The sequence below is a fragment of the Cyprinodon tularosa genome, unplaced genomic scaffold, assembly GCF_016077235.1.
Source record: "Cyprinodon tularosa strain WSP-4 unplaced genomic scaffold, ASM1607723v1 ctg21, whole genome shotgun sequence".
Taxonomy (NCBI): domain Eukaryota; kingdom Metazoa; phylum Chordata; class Actinopteri; order Cyprinodontiformes; family Cyprinodontidae; genus Cyprinodon; species Cyprinodon tularosa.
Window position 1 is genome coordinate 335,859 of NW_024038778.1, and position 26,816 is coordinate 362,674.

General features: G+C 37.7%; 1 protein-coding gene across 5 annotated transcripts in view; it reads left to right on the top strand.

The window, feature by feature from the left end:
* si:dkeyp-9d4.3 (caskin-1) overlaps positions 1–26,816 on the top strand; it is a 62,226-nt gene that overhangs the window by 13,257 nt on the left and 22,153 nt on the right. For 4 of the 5 annotated variants that reach the window (XM_038285287.1, XM_038285286.1, XM_038285289.1 and 1 more), the window contains exons 2-5: positions 13,739–13,790; positions 18,261–18,358; positions 25,125–25,270; positions 25,409–25,504. In XM_038285287.1, the coding sequence (XP_038141215.1) occupies positions 13,739–13,790; positions 18,261–18,358; positions 25,125–25,270; positions 25,409–25,504 (392 nt within the window). Of the gene's footprint in view, positions 1–13,738; positions 13,791–18,260; positions 18,359–25,124; positions 25,271–25,408; positions 25,505–26,816 lie in introns of those variants that run through there. The other variant, XM_038285290.1, reaches the window with a different exon arrangement.

A 26,816-nucleotide genomic window follows, 5' to 3' on the forward strand; every position in this document is an offset into this window, starting at 1 on the left:
GGTTGGCTAAATACTCTATACTAGTCAATTGTGCAGCAACTACTTTTTCAATGACTTTTAGAAGTATTGACAAAACTCTATGTGGGCCTCTAATTACACATGGAGTCCAGGATCCCTGATTTCAAAACTTGGGACACTACAGCTTTTTTCCAGCCGGAGGGACATTTTTAGGGTCTTGTAGACAAATTAACCAAGTGTATCAGGACTTCTCATTCATAATAACGTCTATGAAGAATTTTGGTCTGCGGTTCGGCCACTTCACAGCACTGAAACAGCCTTGTGGTCTTCTCATGGAGTTTGACCCTGGGCTACTCACCATACTCTTCTTTTTTGACACATTCTCCTCAAGCAATTGTCCTCCATAGACTTTTACAACATAGTGCTTTTCTGGTTCATCTCGTACCTCACTGTCCCCACAGTGTGTATGAAATAAAAAAATCACAAATAACACCCTTTCCCTCGCTATATTAGTGTCACCCAGGGCTCTGTCCTGGGGACATTTCTATCTGCCTGCTTTCTACTGGCAATATTTTGAGAAAGCACAACATCCCTTTCCACCTCTATGCCACAGATACAGAGCTCTGCTTTTCATCCAAACCCTCTATCTTCCCTTTCAAACTGTTTAACTGAATTAAAACATGGTTCTCTCATAAATTTCTAAAACCTAAAGCTATAGAGGACAATATTTTATTTCCAGTGGATCATCTAATTAAGTGGTCCTCCTAATTGTCAGTCATTCTGGTGATATCTTTACATAAGGCCGTCCTACGTTAGCTATATTTTTTTGCACATGCGCACTTTCAGGCGTATATGTGTGGCCATTAAAACTCTCCTTTTTTACTGCGTTTTTTTGAAAATGGCGAGGGTCATAACAGAAAAAGTGTCTATGAGTGTCTACATGAATGTCTATGAAAAGAAGATTAAGGCTTCAGAGTGACAGATATATCCTGGAATGCTTTATGCGGAGAGCTCTCCTTGCAAAGCATTATGGGATTTGCTGTCACAACAGCCCGCTATCGCCATAGGCTGTCGCTACCCGACAGCGGTGGCTTATAACAAAGATGGCGCAGGCACCGCGCAGTTAAGGAGGAGTTACTTGACCAACAATGAGCAAAACGCAGTGATCATCCTTCCGAACGGCCAATTAACTGAGTTCACTAAAAAGTCAACTATATAGTCCCTGCTCTATATAGAGAGTGAGCGATTTTTTATTTTTTTTTAAGTGGAGAGGGCGGGTCTTTTAAAAAAAAAAATCACAAAAATCCTCCACAATACCTTTAACAATAGCAAAACAGAATTTCTCATGGTTGGCTCTAAATCTTCTCTCTCCAAATCTTCTAGCTTTTCTGTTACAGTTCACACCACCATCATCTCCCCCTCACCACAGATCAAGAGCCTCGGTGTCATTCTGGACAGTACCCTGTCTTTCACAGCACACATATAAACAGTATCACCCTGTCAGCTTGTTTTATAAATCATCTATGTCCATCACTTACCCCTAATCGTATAGCAATCCTGGTTCAATCCCTTGTTACATCCCACTATGAGTACTGCAAATACCTTTTTTTTGGTTTACCTGACAAGTCCATCCATAAACTCCAATGGTTTCAGAAGGCATCTGCAGAACCCCATGACTCATCACCCTAGTACTCAAACATATTCACTGGCTCCCTGTTAACTTGTGTATTCAATTTGATGCTCACCTTCAAAGCTCTCTATAACCTGGCAGCGTCCTACCTCTCTGACCTCCTGCACTCATACACATCTCCCTGTATCCGCCGTTACTCCTCAGCCTGTCTTCTTTCATTCCACCTGGCTGCATGTCCTCCATGGGCCTGAGAGCCTTCAGTCGCTTAGCACTTTGGAACTCCCTCCCTGCAGAAATCTGGCAAAATGACTCATTCTCTGCATTTTAAGCCCCAATCCCAATAAACCCTTTACTTTCCACCATTAGCCCTTACTCAGTACCACCAGCCCATACTCATTTCCAACACACCCTGGAGTTGAAGCCACAACAGTTAAGGCTTCATAATCTTCCCTAGGAGTTGGGACACCCCATCATCCCAAAGCTTTTTAAAAAAAAAGAAAAAGAAAACAACTATTAAACCTAAAATTGTAAAAAGGAAAGTAGTGGAGCTTGTTATCCTTTTCCTTTATCAGGTATGATAAGTCTTAAAAAGTGATGTATTAAACCTAGCTGACAATTTCTAGTCCAAAAGATATTAAAATTACAAAACCATAGGACAGAATTACACAGTGCCTTTGCCATTTTTTTTATCAAACTGGAAGATACAGAAAATAATGTTGTAAAAGAATGAAGTGGGGAATGCTCTTAAGGGCTGTCTGAGCTCCAAAACACCGACTAACCCATCCACTGCTGTCTGGGGGAATCAGCCAAACCCAGAATGCTGACATCTATAGCTTTGTTTGGCTTTCAAAGTAACTAAGCTTTCAAAGTCGCTCCGTAAAATCCCTGTCCTCCATGTTTTCTCTGAAATTGTCTCTGGCCCTTCCCGGTCAAGTCAGAATCAGAAATTCCTCGTTTAAGGATTAGTTTTATAGCCCCCTACCTCTCATTATGTCCACTACACCTACGGCCAAACAATGCAAAATTTAGGGGTAGGGCTAAAAAGTAGTGGGGATTGGTCTAATTCCATTTAAAAACTCATCTTTGACTTTCTTTCCCCACATAGTTACATTATTCTATATTGTTTGTCCTATGCATGTCATGTATATTTATATTTTTTGAATTTTCTGTAATGCGAATCAAATGTATTTATTTTATCATAGTATTTTCTAAGGGGATCTTGAACGTCTCGAAAGGCACCCATAAAGAAAACGACTTTTAGAGCTGGAAAGGTACATATTAGGTGTAAAATCCTTTTCTAACTTTTCAATTTTGGCACTATTGGTAAGTATTTGGCCAGTAATAGTGAGTTTTTAATTCCTCAGCACTTAGTTGGTTTATTTGTTAATTTATTTAGGCAGTGAACTGTTGGTTTCCCTAATAATGTCAATGAGGTGTGTAATATTAAGATCTTTTAGCTTTTTGCAATCCTTTTACCACTTTATTTCTTAGAATATTTTAAGGGTTTTTTTTGTAACTTTTGCTTACGGTCTTTGTACAAACATATAATTACGATTATAATTGTACAAATTTATAATTTTAGCATTTACTAGGCAAAAGGAAAAGTAGTTCCCACCAAAGTGTGCATTTATTTTATTTTTTTCAAAGATATTTTTATTAGAATTTTCTGTTAGACATACAAAAACAAACACACACACACAGAAACATGAAAAATAAAGCAAAATAGACTAAAAAAACAAAACAAAGCAAGGTGCATTCCCTCCCCCCATCCCCCACCCAAAAAGAACACTAAACCCCAGGGCTCACTCTATCTACACACTCAAAAAACGAGGAAAAAATAGCTCTACATGTCACAGTATTTGATAAGATGTAGGAAGGGAAACCAAATATCCAATAACCAAATTTTTATTAATGTATAGCACTTTAACTGACCGTAGTATTGAAAGTATTGATATTTGTATTTTTAAAAACAAAAATTCTGGTTTCTGAGCTATCAATATGTTCATTTTCATGGGGCTGCTTTTAAATCTTACAATTTGAGGCAGTCTTTTATCAGATTAATAGTATGTATGGAGAGAAGAAACACAAAGGGAGTTATGCTACTGCCAAAGAAATTGGTGGCTAAACTTTGGGAATTCTTCATTCCAAGCATACACATTTAGGGTTGCAGCTCAAGGTTATTTCGTAAATCATTTAATATGTCAATTATTTTTTCAATTAATATAGATTTATAATCGGACAGCCAAAGCTTCCTTAAAGAAGATTTCTTTTTGAAATTAAACCAGGTGAAACTCACAGTTTTCCACTTTAGGAGTTCTGGATAGAGCATATTGACAGATGAAAAATATTTTTATCTTAAATGCAAAATGTTACATATCTTTTTCACAATCTTGGTATAATTATTGCTGTAAGTGGGTCGCTCTGTCAGTTAAAGGCATTTTTTAGAATCTCTATACTCCAGTTGATGATTAATCGATTATGAAATTAGTTGGCAAATGTCAGCGATGTTAAACAGTACAATTACAGTGTGACTGTTTCAGGCCTATAAACATTTCTAAACAGGGAAAATGTCCTTATTTTCTTATGGTTTGACCATGGGTTTGCTACATTAGACAAAGGGTCTGTGGTCACTTTCTTGTGGCCCTCAACTGCACTTGCCATCAAGTGGAGTCTCCTTTTAATTGTTACTTCATCACTTTTTAAAACTAGGTTACTGAATGTCTAATTAATTGCTGAGCAGGTAAAAACAAAAGACTTTCAAAAAAAAGGATGACCCCCTGAGTACTTTTAGGGCCCAAAACTACAATAAGATTTGACAGCATTGGTTTAGATCCACATTACCCACTTTTTTTTACCATAATAAAAATGGAAAAATATGCAGTGTGACAACAGCAAAAGTTAGAAGAAATTACAGCTTGACAGCCGTATCTACCAACTGTTTAACACCCGCTGACATTTGCCATCTAGTTTGCCCTTTTTTAATCTGTCAATGTGACCTAAACTTGTAGGCCATCTGTTTCCGAGGCCTGTGGTTCTTCAGAGGAAACACTCAACCTTTTTTTCTTTAGAGCTACGGACATAACATTTCCATAAAATCTGTTCAATAACCTCTGATATAATTTTAAAACACCTTGTAGAAAAAAAATTTAGTTTCCTTCAGCAAGTGTTGGTTTTGTCGCCCGTAGTGTTGAAAACATGCAGGTTGGGATATATAGTGGTGGTAAACTAAAACCAGATGTTGCCGTCTGCAGGTCCATAGTTGTTTATGCAACTCTGTTTCTGCCCTTTAAAATTACTGTTTGGCAGGAAACCCCTAGCCTAGTCAACTAGCCCATCATTTAAGGACGTATTCACCGTTTTAACTGACAGGCTATTTGTTTACACTCCCCCACCAGCTTACTCTCGCACTTACTACGTCACAGTCAGTTGCGCTCATTGGTCAGAGCTTTGGCCAATAGACACAGACATGGTTTAAAAGCAATGGGTTGTTCTCATCAACAATCTTCCGATGTCTCTTTCATCGGGGCCAGACTAAATTACACATTTAATCGAACATTTAGTCTGGTTTATCAGGCTAGGAAACCCCTCTATTACCAGGAATGATGAGAAAATAAGTAGCTGAGAGGGGAGGGGCTCTATGTCAGAAAAAGGTGTACTTCTAACTCAATATCTGCACTCAACCGAGTAGGTTCTAAGCATCGAATTAACTGTTTATTGTGGAATAATAATTTTCAGTTAATGGTGGTACTGTAGCTACATACTGTGTTTTAATGGAGATTCTCATACTAGCCTTGGTCAACATCTTTAGAAGGTATTTTACTTTTGTTCTTGGACACATTTATGACCAAATCTTTCCATCTTCAGGACACAGAACCAGTCCTTACTGACTGGTATGTTAAATAAATATTTCTATATTTTTTTTCCCTGTCCATATTATTGTTTAATAAAGCAAATGTTATTGTTTAAAAAACAAAATGTGGCGCCTTCAGCCTAAGATCCTAAACTTATTTCCCAATATTTTGGTGGATTTGTTTTAGTTAGCTTTCATAACCCAGAATGTGTGACTGAATCTATTAGAAGCCATACTACAACATACTACAACATAAATCGGTTGGGTTTTCCAGATTTTTGAAAGGCATACTAACCTAGGCGTATGTAAACTTGGGAATTTCCTAGAAAATGCTCTAATATTAATCTCATTTGGCCCATATAAATAATTCACATAATCCTTACATACCTTAGGAATGAAACTGATATTAAATTTCAAATCATAAAGTAAGGAAAACAATAGTTAGATGCCTTTATTGAGCATAGGTAAGAATGTATTCCCAACCCTTAATCTCGCTGAACCTAGCAAATTTGTTAAAGTCTCAGTTGGTTCCCTTGGTTACCTTTTTAGCCAAGTGGAGGATAATGGATGAAATGAGTGAAGTCTGATTTATACTGGAAAAAGAAATCATTTTGGACTAGTTTTACACCTAGCCCTAGACAGGGAAAGTCTTCATCAGTCTGCACTAGCTGCAGTCACTTGGCAGAGAGAGTTGACAGAACAATCAGTTAGTGTTAGAAGATGTAAAGAGTTCAATCTGGAGGTTTGTGAAGGGAAACCAACCTCAAGCATAGTCAAGCAAACACATTTGGATTTTTTAAGGTTGATCTGCATGCAACTGACGTGAATGCAAATGCCGACAACCAAAAGAGGCTAGAATATGAAAGCAACAGCTATGTAAATGCTGACTTATTTTCAAAATTCATAGCATCTGTACAGTCAGCTCAAAATAGCTCTTGGAATAACATATACTATAATAAGTAAATACAATAAAATACTTTTGGGCTGTGAAATAAATTACTTTGAAAAAAAAAAAAGAAACTTGAATATTTATAACAAAATATTTTCTTCTTTAGTCTGTGATCCAGCTGCTGATCCTTAAGTGATTATAAGTATTTTAGTTGTGAAACAGATATTGCTTGATAGTATGAACACCTTGTCTTTTTTCAAAAGCATTGTTTTATGAACCCAGCTTTCATTCATTTCCCTCAGCTACTCTAAAGATGTAACCTAATGTTATTGTGACGGCTCCTCTAGCTGGTAGCTGCAGGCAGCTGTTTGCTCTCAACATCAAGAATGGCAGGTTTCTAACTGGAAGTTACTGATGGGATTTTATGTCAATACAAATCCATCATTTAACCATTGTTACAATTTGATGGAGGGTTTTACCAAACAGTATCATGTCGATGACATCCAAAATGACTGACAGGCCAGGACTGACACAGTGAGGTGGTTACCATGGTTACTGCAGCCTGGATGCAGTGTTATGCTTAGTGTTATTCTGAAATATAAGCAAAAGGACACAGATGGAGAAACAGGAATGGGAGTCTCTCAAACCAGCAGCCCACATCAGGGAAGGAAACTGGGATTCAGAGATTAATGGATGAAATGAGGAAAATCTGAGGAGCAATGCTAATAAAGTTAAAAACTGGACTTCAGTGTTTATGGCTGAAAACATTTTATCTTTCATCTGAAGGGCGTTCTTTGGTAGGGGAGAGGTTCCAAGCTTTTAAACTGCTTGGAAAGGGCTGTTTTTTAGGTTGAAATACACTTGCAGATTGGACTCCATTAACAATAGGTAATTGTTCGAGCATGGCTCACTGAGAGATGTTTGCTCAAATACAAGAAGGTGTGATTTGGCACAAAGCCCGAGGAGCTGTCATTGGCGTTTTGATATATATGCCACCCTGGTGAGAGGCATGGTAAGGAAAGAAGATAAGCAGAGAGTAAACAACAAACTCAGGAGAGGAAAATTAAGAGGAGCAAAATGGGTTTGTGTGAAAATCCACAATAACTTGAATAGCTTCGGAATCAGATTCTGAATGGTGACTAGAGCTTTCAGGCAGGGGCGTATTTAGGACATTTTAGGGCAAAAACAGGCAGGGATCCTCTGAATTTAGACGACAACACATTAAACACATCCACTATACAGCTTCACAAATTTGAATAGAATAGATATACATTTTTTGTTGTACGTTTTGTCCTTTCCTTAATTTCCCTTTTCTTGTTGTTTTCCTTTCTGTGTTTTGTACTCAGCTGACTTTTCATGCTGTCTCAAAAGGAATGAAAGATTTTTTCCAATCACTAAGTTCACTTCTGATTCACTGATTGTTCTTTCCTGTGTTTCCAAAAAGGCGACGGCAAAAGTGAATAACACATTCCTTCACTCTAGACAAGCCATGATCTGCTTATCTGTTCTCCATTTTTCATTTGAATTAAATAATAGCTGCATGAATCATGACAGCAGACAAGATAGAGGAGAGCAGGAGGTGGGTTTACCAATCTACTATTTTGGTGCTTTTATATGTTGTTGCCAAAGTCTCCACTAGCAGAAAAAAGTTGCTAGATTTGGCGCTACACGCTTTTTTGAAATAAAAGTACTAGAGGGGTCAGAAATGTTGCTAAATATAGCGACAAAAGCACTAAGTTGGCAACACTGCTCTTCGCACCATTTGTTTTCAAATGCACACTGAATTTTATAAGCGATCTGATGGCATTTTAGCAAAAGGAATATTATCCAAAACATAATTACTGCGCACAAATAAGGAATAGTTGTATTAACTGTACATGTAAACACCGTTTTATGGAGCCCCCAGAAACTTGAGGTCCTAGGCAACTGCCTAGTATTGCCTAATGGTAAATTCCCCCCCCTGCTCTAAGGTCAACCATTGTTTCTGATAGCGAAATCAAGAGCAACAGAGACCCTAAACCTTTCTACTCTAGGTGGGCGTATCAAATGCTTTTTTTTTTTGCTTTTTTTTTTGCCAGTACTTTCACTGGGTGGGACCACGTATCTGACCAAGAACTTTGTCAGATACATCCAAACCCTAACCCAGATACGTTGAAAGTACCAGCTAAATCTGTTTCAGCAAATACATGTTTATTTTTGAACATGTGTTAGTGGGAGGTTTACTGAAATTTAAAACAATTTTCACAAATCTTCTGACTGACTATAAGTTCAAGCAAAAGGGAGTTTTCCATTTGGATGAATGTCTTTATCTATGTCAACTAATTGAAAACAATTGCTTTCAGGGATATTTCTTAGAATTTTACAAATGTAATATAAAATTATCATTGCAAAGGAGATATATATTTATATATATATATAAAAAAAAAACGGTTTTCTCACCCCTCGTGGGGTGGTATGTGTCATCCTCAAGCTCGGGTCCTCTACCAGAGGCCTGGGAGTTTGAGGGTTCTGCGCAGTATCTTAGCTGTTCCTAGGACTGCGCTCTTCTGGACAGAGACCTCTGATGTTTTACCTGGAATCTGCTGTAGCCACTCTCCCAGTTTGGGGGTCACAGCCCCCAGTGCTCCAATTACCACTGGCACCACTGCTGCTCTTACTTTCCACATCTTTTCTAGCTCCTCTTTCAGCCCTTGGTATTTCTCAAGCTTCTCATGTTCTTTCATCTTGATGTTGCTGTCGCTTGGGATTGCCACATCTATCACTACTGCCTTCTTCTGCTGTTCGTCGATCAACACGATGTCTGGTTGGTTAGCCATCATATATATATATATATATATATAAAACATTAAATTATTATTTTCGTGAAAAATTCAATAGATCCAAGCATAGTTTTGTATATTTCCATTTGTCAATTTAAGCTTGATTAAATGTTATTCATCCAACCCTTTTACAGTCTGTTAATCTCAATCTAAGTAACAAAACAAAAACAAATATTTGAGTCTTGTATTCCCAATGTGGGACATCATATATTCTCAGAAGTTAAAATTGGCCCTCAGTAGATTCAATGCTCAAAATTTTTTTTTTTTTTTTTTTTTTTTTGTGGTATACTTTTTGGTAACCTGATAAGACAAAGCACACGGAATCCGAAAAACTACCCTTCAAAAAGAGATATTTTTTAAAGGGAATCTTCTCACCTCTCTTTTTGAGGCTGCAGCTGTGGGGTCGGCCCATCAGTGGCTCTCCACAAGCGACACTACTTTCAGATCAGGGCGGAAACACCATTTTGTAAAGGGAAGCTTTGTGTTAATGTCTTTAAAGATACAGTGTGTAATAATTACAGGGATTTGCTTACATAAATGGTATATGTAATCTATATTTATGTTAAATATTATCACCTATGAACTGAAAGAGTCTATCTTTATGTTTGCCTTTAGAAGTTACTATTTTTAATTACATAGATGTAGCTCTGTCTTTCTGGATGCAGACATCTTTGCCCAAGCAGTGCGCAACTGTGTAATCACGCAACATAGAGGGAACATTGGGGTTAAATAGAGAAGACGGTGGAAATGAGGATAGCTGTTTGACTTATCCACCACCTAAAACGTGGATTAAATGAGTGCATAAACATTGATGTCATATAAAAAAAAAAAAAAAATCTTTTATTTACCTAATTCTGCCTGGTGCTATGAGCTGAAGGAATAAACAGTGTCATTTGCTGCACTTCAGTTAAACCCAGTTACTCTTGTGGGCGGGGGAATGACCCGATTTGATTCTCCATTGTGCAGTTGGTGGGCTTTATCGTATAAAACAGATTCTAAATGAACTAGAAGATTAAGTTACGCTTAAGTTTGCATTTAAGTGCTTTTCAGTTCTATCAGAAAGTGTATGAAACAAGGCAGGAATCTCTTAAGACATAAAGTATATGTAAGAAAGTATCTCCCTGGAGAATATGTGCCACAAATTTAGAGCGGGAACAAATACCCTCAGGGAGCCTACCTTAGTAGAGTTGCATACCTGTCAAGTTTTGAATTTTAAAAAATGGGACATTTTTACAAAATTCACCGTATACTACCCCAGTCAAGCTCCAGTATCCATTATATTTTAAGACATGTACACAAGAAATCAAAAACACTTGTCATCCAATTGCAAACTACAATAGGGTGACCAGCATGTTTGGAGAGGCAGATCAATGCAGCAGTGCAGCAGGAAAAAGATGAGGCTCTCTTTCTGAATTTGGCGTTGTTTAGTCATGTCAGCCGTCACTAGCATCGTAGGTAACTGACTGGTCATTTCTTTATTTGGCTTTAAGCAACACTTATGACTGCTGCAGATTTTTGCTTGCACACACACCTGCAAATTCTTCTTTATTGATTTTAGGCAGCTTTTATTTCGTCTCAGTAGACTGGATACCGCAACTAAAGTTTGAACAATTGAAAATTTTCGAACCGGCTCTCATCAATTAGCGATTCTCAATGCTCAACCCTATCTGGCAGGAGTAAATGCTGGAAGATTGAATGCAGTTTACTGGTTTTCTGTATGGTTAGATTGAAGTAACGGTTTTTAATTACCCTTAAGGGCTGCTTATACTCCCGCAGCAGTGTGTTGCAGTGAGCTTGTCACAGGTATGATGCAGATATTTTTGATTCATGCCCAATTTTGAAGTGTGGTCTGCACTATGTAATGCCACATCACAATGCAAGAGGGACTATCACGAACTAGCTGTAGGTCTAGATATGGCCGAGGCATTGAGGAAGTGGAAAAACGCAAGGGGCAAGTTTGTGCGACAATGGAGGGACATGAGGGCGAAAAAGAGCAGAGATCCAGGTGGAAAAAAGCTCCCAGCGTTCTCGCGCACCTCGCTCTTGTAGCTGGTCCAACTTCACAAGTCGTTTTCCACAATGGTGGTCATACAAATAAAACAAGCCAGTAAGGTACCAAACAGGAAACACTTATAGTGTAGAGCGGATTTAGATTTGACCAGTCGGATGCCTCCTGACACCAGAGTGTCTGCCGAAGTGGCGGGGGCATATTTACTGCAACACACATGCATGCGAACTGGTTTCTGAGTATAAATCAGCCTATATACAGCATGTGTTGTGAATTACATTTTGTAACATTACATTTAGATCTGGGGTCTGTTTCAGTCGGAGCTAAGTAAGCCCCCTTGAATTAATCATGTAGGGTATGTTCATCCTTCTTCATTGTCAATGAGCGCTAAGCGCTACAACCTCTTTTCTGTTTTATCGGACACAAAATCATGTTCGGTGTATTTAGGGCTTTGCACAGAGCACATGTCACACAGGTTAATATATTTCTGTAAAATGCTTTGAGGTTAGCTAGCCTATACATCCTGTCAAATAAAGTATCGAGGGCAACCACATGGCTCCTATGCAGTGAATAGGATAGTTGGGAGGTCTCTATGCTAGATTAACCATCAATAGGAAGCATCTTGCTTCCTATTCCTTAATCAACACCAGCACTTACCATGGTAAACACTGACAAAATTCCACTTTAGCTTAAGTGTCCTTACCGATCTGCACTATTTGGAAGCCGCCCTGGAGATGTTGTGAGGAAAATCAGTGCATAGTATCCAGAATCCCATTGGTTTGGAGATTTACCACACAAAACAGAAACACTCAATAGTATAACCAAGTTAGGATAATAGTGTGATTTCAGCAATTCCAATTCTTCTTATTCGTGAAACAGCTGCAACTGTGGACATAATTAGTATTCATCATCAGATACTCCGAATCAGAAAATGCTAGAATCTGTTTTTTTTTTTCATTTCATCATAACTTTTAAACATTCTAAAGCAGGGGTTTCCATAGACCCCATGGCCTTTTTGCTGCCCTCTGAATTACTTCCTTAATATGTTGCAAATTTGACCCGTATGCACAGTTGTTCCATATGCACTCTTTTTCATCTTTAGGACAATATTTTCCAGAGAAAAATAAAGTCTTGCGATATTTAAAAAATTTTGAATACAACACAAGCTGCTCAGTGGAGAAAGAAGGTTCCAGGTTTGATTCCTGGGGTCTTCCTGCATGGAGTTAGCATGTTCTTCCTGTGCAGGCGTGGGTTCTCTCTGGGTATTCTGGCTTCCTCCCACAGTCCTAAAACATGACTGTTAGGTTAGTTGGCTTCTCCTTAGGTGTGTGTGCATAAGTGGTTGTTTGTCCTGTTTGTCTCTGTGTTTTCCTGCGATGGACTGCCACCTGTCCAGGGTGTCCCCCTCCTCTTACCCACTGACAGCTGGAGATAGGCACCAGCATCCCTCGTGACCCCAGCAGGGATAAAGTCTGATGAAAAATGGATGAATAAAACACAAATTATTTCATTTTCTCTCTTTTTAAAGCAGGTTCCATTCCTTTATTTTGGTAGTTAATCAAAGCTCAGAGGGAAAGAAAACTTCTAAAGCAGAAAATGGGATAGGGAAAAATAAAATTGCTGTGTTCTTTTAATTTTTGGTGCTTCTTTGATACTTTGATAGCGACAAAAGTACTGAAACTCATCCAGGTAGTGTATGGTGTGTGTTGGTAGGGGGGAGGGGCTGGGCTGGTCATTAATCCAAGTCAGGATGGGGGAACCTAAACGTGCACACTAAGAGCTCACGCAACATCCAAGCAGGAAAATGATGTCAGCATCAGAGTGTAAACAGAGACGGCCAAGCCACCAATCAGCACGCGCTCTTTAGCAAATTACAGCGAAAATTAGAGTGTGAAAGTAGGATGAAGGGATGAAGTGGGAGAGAGAAGCTTTCCCGCAGATTACAGGACAGCTACAGATTATGTCCTCCGGATTATGAGGGTTTGACCAGAACATTAAAAAAATGGGGAGAGAGACAAGCAAGCTGTTATATCTGAGTGCATTTCAGAGTGTTTGTTAAATTGTAACCCTCCTTTAAGATCAGTGCTGTTTCTCCCATGTGGCATCACATTAGTAGCCATAAACAGATGGAAAATGTGACGCTAATTGGAGGGAAAGGAAAAATGTACAAAATATGCAGGTAATAAATGTGCATCAAAAACAGCAATGACTATTTCCCAAAGAAGAAGCAGATAAAATGTGTAATATTAAAATTAGTCAATGAAAAAAATCTATAATATTCTACTTTTCTGAATATACCTATATGTTTTACCTTCAGGAATTATTCACATTTTATAAGCAGAAATAGATGGGTTTTCAGAAATACTTGTTTATCCTCAGTTGTGATTTTCACCTCTTCTTAGTACAGTGAACGAATTGTACAAAGGCACACGCTTTGCTCAAATGTTTTCACACAACTGTAGATTCAACACCACAATGAAGGAGTCAAACAGCAGAGTGTGTCTTTAGTTGGCAAAGACTACATGTTTAAATAAAAAACGTTTTTTTTTTGTATCTTTTAACACCTCCGTCTTTTCTCTTTCAGAGCTTCTTGGTGCAGCAAAGAGGGTTAATGTCAACATCCAGGATGCAGACGGGTGAGATAGACGGCTCCATTTGTTTCCTCCTGTCATCATCATCCCGTTCTTTACCGATGTACATTTTAGAGACAGAAATAATCAGTGAAACTATACTAATGATCATATAGTAGTGAAACAGAATAGATCCTTCAAACTAGGAATGCATTGAGATGTTATTTAGCAGTTTTATAGTAGCTGGGATATGTCATACTGAATCTGATCACAGATCGGTGTTTGCAATCTGATATTTAGACAGTTCGAGGCACCATAGACCATTGCTTGCATTGTGAAGTTGACCTTGCAGAAATGCTTCATAATTAGCATTCATCTAGCACAAAAGAAAATAACCCACTGACTGACTAGAGATTTGACTAGCCCTAGCAGACACATAAAACACAAGACTGTAATAGAAATACCTTTTATGCTAAAAGTTTTTTCAAAACATTTAAAGGCAGTCGTTGCCTTTTTTGTGGTTTCATTTAGGAGAAAAACCCATTTAAGCAAATAGCTCAGAGTCAGTTTTCAAGTCTAGAGGATGAAAGAGAGCACAATCACATACAGGTGGACTCAGTAAAAGCTCAGCCAATAACAAGGTCTGGGAGAGAGAATGAGATTACTACTAAAATACAGCGACGTGTGTAACATCTATTGAGGGAGGAACATGAACAAAAGCCCAGCTAATGCATCCAGTAAAGGCCATGTAGCTACACCAATGAGAAAAGCATAAAAATACCCTAGCTGCGTTTCTATTGAATTTTGAAGTGAATTTTCAAAAAATAAAGAAAATCCAAAATAAAGGTGTTTTTTCTATTCATTAGCTGAAAGTTACCAGGTTAGGTAGTAAGCTAGTGTGGATGACAGATTAGTAATGGTCCAAGGTTTTAATTAGGCAAGTTGTACTTATTTTATAATGTCAGCTACTATGGTATTAGAAATTTGACATGCCATCCAGAGATGTTAAGACAGAAGTGCGATTTTGATTCTTGCATTCAGGATTCAAACAGCAGACACATCTATCCAGTCATTTGAGGTAAATGTTCCTTATGTCAGAACTTGACAACTGTGTTTTTTTCTCCTAATTGGTGCATTTAGTCTTGAACCACATACCTTAAACTATAGCTCCTACCTTCTGTTCCTAGATCCTATCCATTCACCTTCCTTGGGTCAACGGTTAGAACACCAATTGCGTTGGAAAGTTCCTCTGAAAGGCTGTGCTGAATCAAGACAACTCTCAGCTTCTTTGGATGTCATTACGTGACAGACACCCACAAGAATGATGCATGTTAAATTGGGAATACAGCTTTTAGAAAAAGATCTACAAAAAACAAAAGTGACACAAATACACTGAATGGCTGAGGCTCTCCATTGTACACATGTGAAAATAAATGTTGGTACCCCTCAATTAATGAAAAAATATCAGGTATCACAGAAATAACTCTAATGATAAATATAAATATCTATGAAAATAAACAAATGAAAGCCAGACTATTTTTTTCAGCCATGCTTCAACAGAGTAATTTTGAAAAACGAACTCATGAAACAGGCCTGGACAGACATGATGGTACCTGAAGAGAAGACTTGAAATAATATGACCAAACGTAAATGTTAAATCAAAGTGTGTCCACTAATAAGTATCACAGGTGTTTACTATCTCGCAATCAGTCAATATTTTTATATATACAGATATCTGTAATCACTGTTTTGTGTGGTGACATGGTGTGTACCACACTCAACATGAACTAAAGGAAGCAAAAGAAGAGCTGTCTTTGCAGATTAGAAAGAAACATATAGATAAGCTTGTTAAAGGTAGAGGCTAAAAGAGATTAAAGGTGAACTTCAGGCTCAAGGAACTTCAGAGTCAGATCGCACCGTCAGTTATTGTTTGAGCTCTGTGTACACGGATAGAAAACTGAGGCCTATCAAGAAAAGAACACTATCACTGCAGTGAAACATGGAGGAGTTTCTGCTATGATCTGGGGCCTCTTTGCTTCTTCTGGGACAGGGTGTATGGATACAATAAAATCTCAAGACTATCAAGGGATTCTAGAGATAAATGTGCTTCCCAGTGTCAGAAAGCTTAGTGGTAATGCACTTCTATGAGCCATGACCTAAATCCTATAGAGGATCTTTGGAAGGAGCTAAAACATGACATGTGGAAAAGGTGAATCTGAGACCACTGGAGCTGTTTGTTCATGAGGAGTAGACCAAAACACCTGCTGAGAGGAGCAGAAGTCTCATTGAAAGTTAAAGGAAGGTTTGGTTGCAGTGATTGCCCTAAAAGTTTGTGCAAAAAAATATGAAGTGTAGATATATTTTTTCCAGACCTTACTGTTTATTACTACCTTGTTCAAAGTTATTTCCGTAACCATTGTTGTTTTTTCTTTAATTAAACAAGGGGTACCAACAATATTGTCAACACATGTACCGGTAAATGAATTGACGCTAGAAAGCATCCTGCTTCTTGTTCCTTCCCTACTGCCAGCACTATTCAGATAGCACTTATGGTGGACGCGGACACACTGTCATTGTATCTTAAGTGTCCTCACCAATTTGGGGTATTCAGACCAAGCCTTTTTCCTTTTTGAAAATGTAAAAGAAAATAATCACATGAGCATGAAAAACTTTTTTGCCAAATTTATTCAACTGATCCAAATTCAGTTGTTTCCATCAAGCCCTTCTAATGGCAAACATCAATGTTTTTAATGGCAAAATGCGCATAGGAAACTTTGATGAAAACCTCCAGCATTATGAGTCTATAGAGATAATACACAGCCAGCTAATGATTACCTAAGTCACCCTAACTTTAAGATTTATTAAAAAGGAAAATTGTAAGTCTACTCAGTCTTTATATTAGAGGACTGATATGTTGCATCTCTGCTCCAACATACCTGAAGTAAATGAATGGTTAATCCACAGACCTTTGCAAAACTTGGTGACATGCCAGGAGAAAATTCAGCTTCTTGATTCCGGTTTGTTGGAGCAGGGAAGAGTCAACAGTTGCAGAACAGTGACAGTCAAGGACTGAAGTTGCAGACGCTTATTTACATAATAGGACATTAGGGTCAGAATTTGTGCAGTTAAATTCACCATCCACTCCATCCAGTCTAACTCAGGTTGAATCATTTCCCAAAAAGAGAATGGATAAAGCTGCCACTGTCTAGTACATGTAATATAGCTGGTAGAGCCCTAACCACAAAATAAGCAATGCTGTAATCATAGCAAAATTTGAATCTACAAAATATTGAACCAGTTGGGTTGATTATGAAAACCATTTATCCCTTTCCTTCCCCCAAATAATTGTGTGCTACTTTGACTTGTTTTACCACAACAACAAAAATAAAAAAATAAAACAAATTAAGTTTGAGTTGTTTTACAAAATGTGGAGAAGTTCAAATGTTGTCTATGGCTAGGTTTGTATAATGCAGTGCAATGCAAAACATTGAAATCTAAATGAGTTATTTCAAATGATCTTATTTACCTAGTTAAATTAAGCTTAAATACGCTTACGATTTTTTTTTTGTTTCAGTATTGTTTAGTTGTTGCAGTGATATGCTGGTCATTACTGCTGTGATAGCACCTGGAATCTCTGAGTAAAACTGAACCATTTACCTTTAAGAGATGAGGGAAAGCAGCAGTAAACAAAAGTTTAAATCCGTCCATTATTATTAACTTGACTTAGCCTGGTTAGTGAGTGCAATAGATAGCAAACCTTCTAACTGGAAGACAGTTACATTGGATGCAACGTGTTTTCCAGATAAATGTTGTGATTTTTCTGGGTAAATGGAGCACAGCATAAACAGGAAGGGAGAAAAACTAGATCACAACAAGACACCTGTTTCATCCTGAGAAAGAAAAAAACATAAATAGCCTGGAGGACTGTAATCCATGCCCAACTATCCGCTCTGACTCACATGGCTGAACAACAGGAAAAACTTCCTGTGCTCAAATCTGTATTTTCCATAAATGAAATCATATAGAATGTAAATGATAGGTAGGCCCATATGAAGCCAGTTGAAGGGTTTGTTGTTGTGCCGTTTTATGGCTCTACTCAGATGTGTGCACATGCTTGGCTTGTAACTGTGTTCCCTTTCGCTAGATCAAATAAGAAGAAGCTTTCTATTGTGTTGGTGGAAATTAGATAATTGGACTCAGTTCCCTGGTTAACGACTGATGACTTTTTAATGTGAGTCGAGGGACAGGCTTATATCACAGGGGATCCATTAGACTCACACATAGATGCCCTGTGTGTACACTCCACTCCAGGGTAGTAAGATTGCTTATTAATGGAAGTAGGTCACCCCTCACCCCCCCTCTACCACCAACATGTCAGCTCAGCTTCCTGCCCTCCCTCCTATCTTTCACGTAGAGCTGAGGGGTGGAGCAGCTGTACGATGGAGATTAATTCAGATGAGTTATAGCCAGGATTCATGCTGATACGTATATATGTGAAAATGTTTATTTTCATGCTCAATCTGTGTCTGTGTGAAGGCTGTCACCGCTGCACCATGCTGCCCTGAGTGGGAACAAGGAGCTGATCTCTCTGCTGTTGGAGGCTCAGGCAGCTGTGGATATCAAAGATAATAAAGGTAAAGACATACGCAGATGTCTGGACTAAAACAAAAAAAACAGACACAAACCTGGTAAAAGGGCGTAAAAATAAAAACTAACAAAAACCATGTGAGAGCTTGTTGAAAACACAATAACCTTTTTACATCCCTGTGTGTGTTTGTGTGTAAGAGAGAGTGAGAGAGAGCAGTGACAGATTTGTTTGCACAGTAAATAATAGAAAACAGAGGATAAAAGCTTCATGGCTGCACAACCGAGAGCCAAATGGCATCAGAGGAGGAAAAAATCTCCAGCCAGGGTTGTCGGATTCTGTGGAAAGAAAAAGAGGAAATCTCAGGGCAGATGGGGGTTATAATCCCTGCAGGATGTTGGCCTAGTCTCTCTGCACTCTCAGTTAGCTGTGCCCCCCTGCATCTCTAAATACAGACATACACCTGGCAGGCGTATTTACAGCATGGCCCTTCCTCCTCAGTGAGGGGCTTTCTGTACCAGAAGTGTTTGGGAAGTTGTTCCCCATCACAGACACCGTAGCTCATTGATTTGAGCAGATTGGAGACCCTGGGTGTTTTGCTCCATTTTCGGCCCAGAACTCTGCCAAAATTACAAGACACAATTTCTAAAATACTAAAAAAAAAATGTATTGCCACAGTTTCTGAAGGCCTTGCCTCCATATTCTTTCATTACTCTTCTTTTAATTTTCAGTGATCTCAAAGGGAATTATTGGATATTCAGCTTGTGTGGGCGGGATTTGTTTTTTAACACCTTAATCCTTCCTCTGTTCATATTAGCCACTAATAATGCCTGACTGAAATGTTTGCCACTGGGTTTAGTTTTAGGGCTTTTTTAGAAACTTTTAATACATTTTTAATTTCCTTGATATCTATTTTTACTGCAGCATGGTGTAAAAATAATTAACATCCAGCAAAAGAAGCAATACTTTTCAGAATCTTTATGTTAAAAGCAACACTCCGAATTTAGTGGCGCCTCTGGTAAAGACCTTCATCAAAGGCCCTAAAATACATTGATCTTTCAAAAAGCAGGTTCAAAATCTATGAAGGAGTATTAGAGCCAGACTTGGAGAAAAAATTAGATTAAAGTCATAATTTATGACTTTATTCTTGTAGTAGTACCAGAAAAAAAGTTGTATATTACTATTACTACTTTGTATTTTTTAAGGTGTATAAATGCACATTATTGTCGGCACTAAATGCCTTTAGACTTCTAATAATCTGAAGCACAATTTCAAAGTCAAAGAACTCTTCTGGTTTTCTTCCCATTGCTAATCTGAACTGCCAATATTAGGATGATTTCTTTTTGATGTGTAATCTTTTGAAATACCACAAGAGAATATTTTTCTTTTTGTTGAAAGGTAGCTTGTATTCTTGTTTTTTTTTCTGTAAAACACCACCGGATTATCCTTCCCATAAACATGAGGAGATAAACAGAAACGCGGCTTCAAAGATTAGTAATCGTATTCCATTTCGTGTTTGTCGTAGTAATTAAGTCTGACTAAAACAAACATTTCTTTTTTTATGTTCCTTCATAGTATTAGTCAAAACAGTCTCATGCCAATGTAGAGTGGGTCCCACAATCTTTAGTTTATTAGAATCTAAAGCTAAAAATCATTAACTGCTGTCAACTATGGAGACCTTTTAACTGCTTAAAGTTACAGCATTTTAAAATTAGACTTTAAGACCTTTCAGATTAATCCAAACAGATATTAAAAGTCTGATTTGTTGGCTTGTTAGATGAACACCAAGCCTCTTTGTGTTCCATTTAGCCATAAATAAAAGTCTTGGTGTCGTTTGTTTTGTAGGCAGCATATTTCTTCTATGTCTTTGTAATTTGTCTGGGTAGTTTATTTTTTATTGATTTATTTTTCCCCAGCTAAAGTTCAAACCATGGGAAGCTAGATGTTCCAAACATCCCGGCTAAGGTCAATCAATCACCACAATCCGGATCCAAACAGGATGTCAGGGCCGGCCCTGGTGATTAACACATCGGTCACAATTACAGCCAAGTTCCTTTATCACCTCAGAGCTAAATCAACACTTAGCTTTGGTTTCGACTTCTTCCTATTTCTTTCTTATGGCTATTTTGAGGCAATTTACCTGCTTATTTGAGATTTCTTAGTTTTCTTTAATGTGACAATAGTGCATTCACTGAATGGAGGTAAAAATTAAAACCAACATTATAGCAGATTCATGTATTAGATGTAAAAGAAAAAAATAAGATGGGAGCATTAAGTGTTATTTTCATCCTGAACTGATATGTTAGGGTGGAGGTAGTGGGAAAAACGAAGATGGGAGGTTGGATAGTTAGACAGTGAACTAAGCTTGTCATAGTTTCTCTGTGTAATTCTGAGAAATCTCTCAATGGATTAAATATTTCCCACGTCAGGGGGATTTCCTGCCTTGCTGCAGACAGCAGAGAGTGGAGTTAAGTAAAAAAAATTAGCAGGAGACATAGACTAGAGACATATATTTGAAGCTAAATTCCAATGTGTCCTCAGAGGAAAATGATTCAGAAACTTGAGGAATTATTATTGGTTTAAGATCCTTTCCTCAAATAACAGTCCAGCTTCGATAAACAGCCTGAGTTCACTGACCTGGTTCCTTTCAACAAAAACACAGCAAGGAATGAGGAAATTAGGCAAACTGTTAGAGTTTCACTGAACTTCCTAATTATTCTATGAAAGGCAATCAGGGTATTTCAAAGAGCTAGAATACATTTGATTAGGGTTGTCATTTTGCCCTGAAACTTTCAAAGCTCTTATTTGTGGAAAGAACTGTGTATTGCTCAGAAAGGAGAGACAAACTTTTCACTCTTTAGCAAGAAGTGAATGGAGGCACACTGACCACTTCTTAAAGACTGCGCCTCCAACGTGTCACCAAGGCAGAGGTCATTTTGGGTGGACCTATGCAGGAATGTGAAGGAAATTGCACGAGAATGAACACAGGAAGTGAGACACAGTAGCAAAGTAAAACACATCTTCTTTTGGAAAATCAAACTAAAACAGTCAAATGACAACATTATTGTTATGTACTTTCTGATCCTAAGACTGAAACAGCTATCTTTTTTTAGCTTCTTTGAGCAGCAAATGTAGTTTCGTTTTTACTCACAGACCCTCTTGGTCTTGTTAGTCCAGTGATCCGTTGACATTACCTGTTGTCGGATCCTATGTGTTCTGAAGAAATCCAATTGGACTGTGTAGAGTTGCATGCAGGTGTCAAGCAATGTGAATTATGCCTCCTTCATGCAAGCTGGGCATGAAGGCTGTCTTTATTCAGTAGGAGAGAGACAAAAAGCATTGTCTTCTGACTCAAGATGGATACACCTTTTTCCACTGCTGGCAAAAATTTACTGTTTTGTTCAAGATTTTGAGCAAACAACAGGAAGGTGTGAGAATTCAACCTCTTTCTGCCATGCAACATGGTGGATTTGAAAATGCTGACACCTTCCTAGAGATCTAATCATGCTTTACATAAAACCTAATCTATGCTGTGGACTAAATGTTTGGGAGATTTAAAATATGCCCTCAAACGTCAGAGATGTAAAGCTTAACTCCAAAGATAACTGGTCAAAATACCATAGCTAAAATGTTAAAAACTAGTGAGCAGTTATAAGAAAAGTCTGACTGATGTAATGCAATAAAATGTGTTTTTTTATGAAAATTTAGAAGGGAACACATTAATTAAGAGAGATAATTTCCTTTGTGCATTGCCTCATCTTTACTGAGATAAAATTTTCAACAGAAACAACATGAAAAAAAATCCTTGATGAGAAGTAATATGTCTTAATTTGTCTCACAGAGGCCAGTGTTTTTAGTCATCCTTACTGTACCAGAACGCTAAATGCTAATACTGCAAACACTGTAGAGACATTTTGCAATGGAAATTCTGTTATCATCCGAACGTCAAAGATCACCTTGCCAGAGATTATTAATTGACCACAAAACTCTGATCAGTGCATTTCTGGAGACAAATATCTGAATATCCAAACATGGGGTCCGGTGGTGTCCTCAGAAATGTTCCCACCAGACACAGACTGCAGTGCCTCAGGTGTTGCTTTTCAAAAAAATCTCTGTAACATCATCTGTTTAGGGGAGTTGACAGTGACTCCAGCTTCATTTTTCTGCACTTCTCTCAATATCAGCTTTAACATTCTGCAGGAGTGCTTTCTGTATTGTCCTCTTAGGACATAGTATGACGTTGAAAAGGGTTTCGTTGCCCTTTGTCTCAAGCCCTTGGTCTCAAATGTCCCAGAAGTGTGATGTTTGCACAAGCTATCATTCCAGGGTTACACAGGGTCATAAAGATGTCAACAGCAACAACAAGGGTAGAGTTAAGCAGGAGGTCCACTCAGAGTCTGTATTTAAAGCTGCTCTGAGAGATGGAAATCAATGCAAACTGTAATGCTGTAATTAACTATGGTTTCTCTTCACCAAATTCATCTAAAACACATTAATAGAAATAATTGTTAAACTGTTCTTTTTCTTTTCCTTTTTTTTTGTTCTTGCAAAAATCCACTTCTTACTCTTCTTACTCCGCGTCATTACTTTGCAGAACCCAATGTCAGTTCACTTGACTGCAGCACAGTGAGAGGGATCCTGAGCTGCACAAAGCCTTTAGATCTTGGATCTTCTCATGCTCTTTTTTGTTTTCAGTTCAACCTGTAGGTCTTCAGTAGGTTTTAATCCGGGGACTGGGCTGAAGAAATAAATGATTTTGGGTAAATTAATCATTCTGTAGGTTGGAATTAGCTATTCTATTTATTTATATATTTTGTTGAAAACCCGCAAATATGTATTTGAAACATCCAATTGTTTAAGATGTTACATAATCTGTAACAAGGACCCCAGAGCCTTAAGAACAGAAAATGAGCCACAGTCAATGTCGTGCCAGATCATAATTAAAAAGAACTAGTTCAAAGTTCAGTTCATACAAATAATAATGAACTAGCTCTGGTTCATAGTTCACTTTTTTCAAAAATTAACTAAGTTCACCAACCTAAAAATTAACCGGTTAAAGTTCATTTGATAAATTAAGCCACAATCCTACACAATAGAACCTCATATTTCACCCTTTAAATGTGTGATCATAATATATAGAAAGAAATACTTGATGCTGTCAAGGAATTCTGTATGTGCAGTGAAGCCTTTATTTTGCCAAATTACACAGAACTTTAGAAACATTCAAGTACATTCAGGTTCTGCTTAAATTATCTGTATCAAAAATTATTTTTTTACGTTTCTCATTCAGTAGCAGATATTTCCCAAGATAGCTTGGATGCTTTAACTCGATGTGTTGCATTAAATTTGAAGTAGACTTGACTGACGTACGGACTTGTATATTAAGTCCTGGTGGGCACAGTTCAGACAAAAACATGTGTTTTTTTCTGTCCGAGTCTTCCTTTGATAGTTCCTAAAACTCTGCAAGCGATCTGCAAAACTGGCATCAGAAATACCAGTAGATGCCTCTGAATCACTTAGACTAGTACTAGTAGTAGACATGCTGGTCTATTATGCCGTAATAAGTACCATAAAACCTGCCTTTATCCATTGAAAAGTGTCGTTATCAATTGAACGAGAACGTGAGCTGTGTGTGTTGCTAATTATTCTCAAAGTGAACGTCGATCTCGCTCACTTTCAGTACTACAAATCTGATCCATGTTCACCGTTCACTAAAAATATGAACGTATTCAGTAAACGCTGTTCATCGAACGCGTTCGTACACCATTGTGGGCATGTGTTGTTACATCCTTATCATTTGTTTCATGTTGAGTGTAAGTCCCCAAAAAGCTTCAAGGCACAACGTTTCATTTAAAGCTTTGGTCGTCTTTAGCAAATTCCACATTTTTGCACCTGAAAGGAAAGACAGTTTGCCACTGGTTGGCTAATAAACAGCATACCGTGATTACTATGGTTACTTGATGACACCCAACATGTCTTTTATCTCCTACTATCTTGGTCAGTGTGCATAGTGACAGATAAACCTGGGTCCTTAACTGTAAAAGTGTCAACGTAAGGCAGATAAGTCTCTTCTAGTGGCCGTTCCCTTATTCATAGTGATAAACACACACATAGACCACTTAAAATGTCATACTTTTGTCTTTCCCTTTTTAAAAAGTACTTTATATCTGCATTACACTTCAAATCTAAAAAGATTGAAAAAACAAAAATGAATCATTGTTCCTAGACTCTGCGATCAATTACATATTACCTATCAATCTTTCTTGTATTTACTTTTTCTTTCATTAACATTATATATACACCAATCCAAGGTATATTTTTGAAAGCTTTATTAGTGTAATTTTCTTACTTTTCCATTATCATATTTATCTGAACTAAATTTGTGCTATTGCAATAACATAAAAAATATGTAAAGGCTTTTTAAACATGTTAACCATATTGTTTGGTTATTAACTGTTTAAAATAGAAGCAAGCAAACATTTGCGTTTTTGTTTAATTAATTTATTTTTGTTTTATGAAGCCTTTCATGATCTGTGATTATCAAGTCTTCACTGAACTCTCATTTTTTTTTCATTGAGATGATAGTTAAGTAATTATCTTTTTCACCAGTAATTAAGTTTAGAGATTGGAAGCCATGAATTGTGTTTTCCTGATTTCAAATGAATTGATTTAAATGAGAAACTGTATTTGCATGTGATCATGTGCTGATCCTTGTGTCTGTGTGCATGTGCTTGTGGGGTGCTGTATATGTGTGTTTCAATGTGCCGTCATGTCTGGCTCTGCGCTCTCTGTTGGTGTCTGGGGGTGTTGTGTAGGAATGCGTCCTCTGCATTACGCTGCATGGCAGGGGAAGACTGAACCCATGAAAATGCTGCTGAAAGCAGGCTCATCAGTCAACGGACAGTCAGATGAAGGACAGATCCCGCTCCACCTGTCAGCACAGCATGGACACTATGATGGGGTAACTCTGGGTGTGTGTGTGTGAGAGATGTGGGCTTCTGTTATCTAGAACCTGATGATGCATGCATAAAAGGTCTTTTCTCTTACAAGACAGCTTACTCAAATACACCAGTAATGTTTTGGTCTGTTTGTGCTACAGTCAGAAATGTTGCTACAACACCAGTCCAACCCATGTATCTCAGATACAGCTGGGAAAACCCCCCTGGACCTGGCATGTGAATTTGGACGGGTTGCAGTAAGTACAGTAAACCGTAAACATTCTTTATTTCATTTAAATATTCTTTATATTTGAAATAATTTCTCAGTTTCCTTAGAAGATGTCTAATAAGGACTATATTAAATCTCTATTTAAATGCAGGGATGTATAAAATGTCTCCCTTGATCAGGATGTTTTTATTACAAGTATACATACACAGCTTAAGTCAGATTAGGATATAATAGAAATAATTATTTCAGAAGCTTATTTATTTTAAGATTATCATGTTTTTAAACAATTTGAGAAACCAGGTGAGGGTGCATTGGCTTTTCAATCTTCTAAAATAACTGGAGACATTCCTATAAATTATTTCTACTCAAACATACTGCCTCCTCATGTGATGTCATAGAAAAGTCAAAGAAAATTAAGCAAAATATCTTCAAGATAATTGTTGACTTCCAAAAGTCTGGAACAATTTTAAGATAAAGATGCAGCACTAATTGGTTCAAGTGTTTGCACCTCATCTTCAGCCGTCCTATTGCTGGGAAAGGAGGTGGCTTGTACGTCCAATAGACGCACTTAATAGAAAATGTGTGAAACAACCACAGAACAATTGGGAAATAGATGTGAAGAAACTCTCTGAAGCTGGTGTAAGAGTATCACTATCCTCACTGAAACATGTCTGATAGCAGCATGGATTAGATGGCCAAATAGACAAGAATGAGCTGTTAATCAAAAAGCGATAATAAAGCCAGAATAAAGACACAGGCTTTATTTAAAAAAAAAAAAAAACAAGTCCTGTGGTTGGATGAAGCTAAAACCAAGTACTGGCCACAATGACTGAAAAAAGGGGGAAGCAGGGGGTAAAATCATCATTCCACCTGTGAAGCATGGTGGTGGCAGCTTTATGCTGTGTGAGTGATGTCCTCTAAAATAGAGGACATCATGAAGAAAGAATATAATGTGGAAATATTAAGGGAACATCTGGTCTGGTCTCTTGCTGGGAAGTTTGGGAACAAACGAGTCTTCCAAATAAGCAATGAACGTAATCTAACGGCAAAACTAGCTATAACAAGAGTTAAGGACAATACAGTTAATGTTTAGGAGTGGCCATCACAGAGCCCTGATCTCAGTTTCATAAAGAAGTGCTGTCTCCCAGCATCACTTATCACCCAAAATCCAAATAATCTATGGTGAGAAGCTTGTTTGTCCTCAGTCATCAGTTTAAAAGGTCAATATATAAAAAAATAAGTAAACAGATGTTAACTATGCCTTTTGAAAGAGGTAAAATGTTTTATACTGTGCATGTACATGTCCGATCCCAGATGTATATTTACATGCAGCGTAGCTC